The sequence below is a fragment of the Heliconius melpomene genome, chromosome 13, assembly GCF_056956725.1.
Source record: "Heliconius melpomene rosina isolate 202511_hmr_F chromosome 13, ASM5695672v1, whole genome shotgun sequence".
Taxonomy (NCBI): domain Eukaryota; kingdom Metazoa; phylum Arthropoda; class Insecta; order Lepidoptera; family Nymphalidae; genus Heliconius; species Heliconius melpomene.
Window position 1 is genome coordinate 5,506,575 of NC_140401.1, and position 1,275 is coordinate 5,507,849.

At 32.8% G+C, this 1,275-nt stretch overlaps 1 protein-coding gene across 1 annotated transcript; it reads left to right on the forward strand.

Moving 5' to 3' along the window:
* LOC146532656 (larval cuticle protein 1-like) lies at positions 1-1,062 on the forward strand. Its single transcript, XM_085196359.1, has 3 exons — positions 1-126; positions 273-397; positions 645-1,062. The coding sequence occupies exons 1-3, from the start codon at positions 118-120 to the stop codon at positions 859-861; spliced, it is 351 nt and encodes a 116-aa protein (XP_085052485.1). The 5' UTR covers positions 1-117; the 3' UTR covers positions 862-1,062.
* The last annotated feature ends 213 nt before the right edge of the window (positions 1,063-1,275 follow it).

Below are 1,275 nucleotides of genomic sequence, written 5' to 3' on the forward strand. Positions count from 1 at the left end.
AGAACATTGACATCTAAAGGAGATTATTACAATCGAGAGAAATGTATAAAAGAAATCGTTCCGAACGTTTGGATATCAGTCGCTCATTTGATAGCAACGAAGTCAAACCTAATCATCATGAAAGTGGTTAGTTGAATATTAGTGTTGTGTTTTTATTTATTTTGTACAGGAAAAATAATATAATATTCATTTAAAATATTTTAATATCAATGAATTGAAATTATATTTAAATCTATTGAATTGTTGCTCAAGGTGATTTTTTTATGATTTAGATCATCGTTACCCTTGCCCTCGTGGCTGTTATCGCCGCTCTTCCCGTCGAAGACAAGAAACCAGTACCAGTCCAGATCCTCCGGTCGGAATTTGACCAACAACCCAATGGTGGCTACGCATACGGGTAAACTTTTTATTTTCTTATACTATATTTTTCTCTATTTTACAAAGACACCATAATGCACCATGCAGGTAGGGTGTCAAACTTTGAAAATATAAAAAATATTTTGAACCTGAGGTTATTTAAAAGTTATTTTAGGAGAAACAGTGAGATTAAATATATTGCTTTTGTAAGATCTGTTTATATTTTTCACATTAAATAATTATTATCAGAAAAGCGACCATTTGAAGAAAAATAACTGTATTTTCAGATTTGAATCTGAAGATGGTATTAAGCGCGAAGAAGTTGGAGAAGTAAAAGAAGCCTTCGATGAAGAGAACAAACCCCACAATGTCGTTGTTGTTCGCGGATCTTTCTCCTACATTAACAGCGAAGGCAAGGAAGAGGTTATCAATTACTTTGCTGACGAATCCGGTTTCCACGCTGAAGGCGACTCCATCCCCAAAGTTCCCGTTGCAAGGAGATAAACATAGTTCTGGACTGATACTTGTACACAGTGCGATATAAAAAAAAAACTGCCTATAAGAAAGAGTATGAACCAATATTTGGCTGACTCAACTGTAGTAGCTAATTACAAGTTCATCCTCTGTGCCATATTTTGTACATTTTGTAATAAATAGTTGTTATATGGTAATCTTATGCCAAATAAATATTACTGAATTATTAAACTGTTGTTTTTTTGCATTCTACAATTTTGTAAGAGTAACTTTAAGATGGTAATGTACTGTACTGATAAATTTTGCTATAATATAGTAGTAAGAAAAAAGTTAATAATAATTAAAATAGCAACATGCCATTTTTTTCTATCCCTTACACTAACAGAGTTATGGGGGTTAGAACCCTGCACGTTCAATTTTTTTGTCTCGGTATCTGCTAAAGAT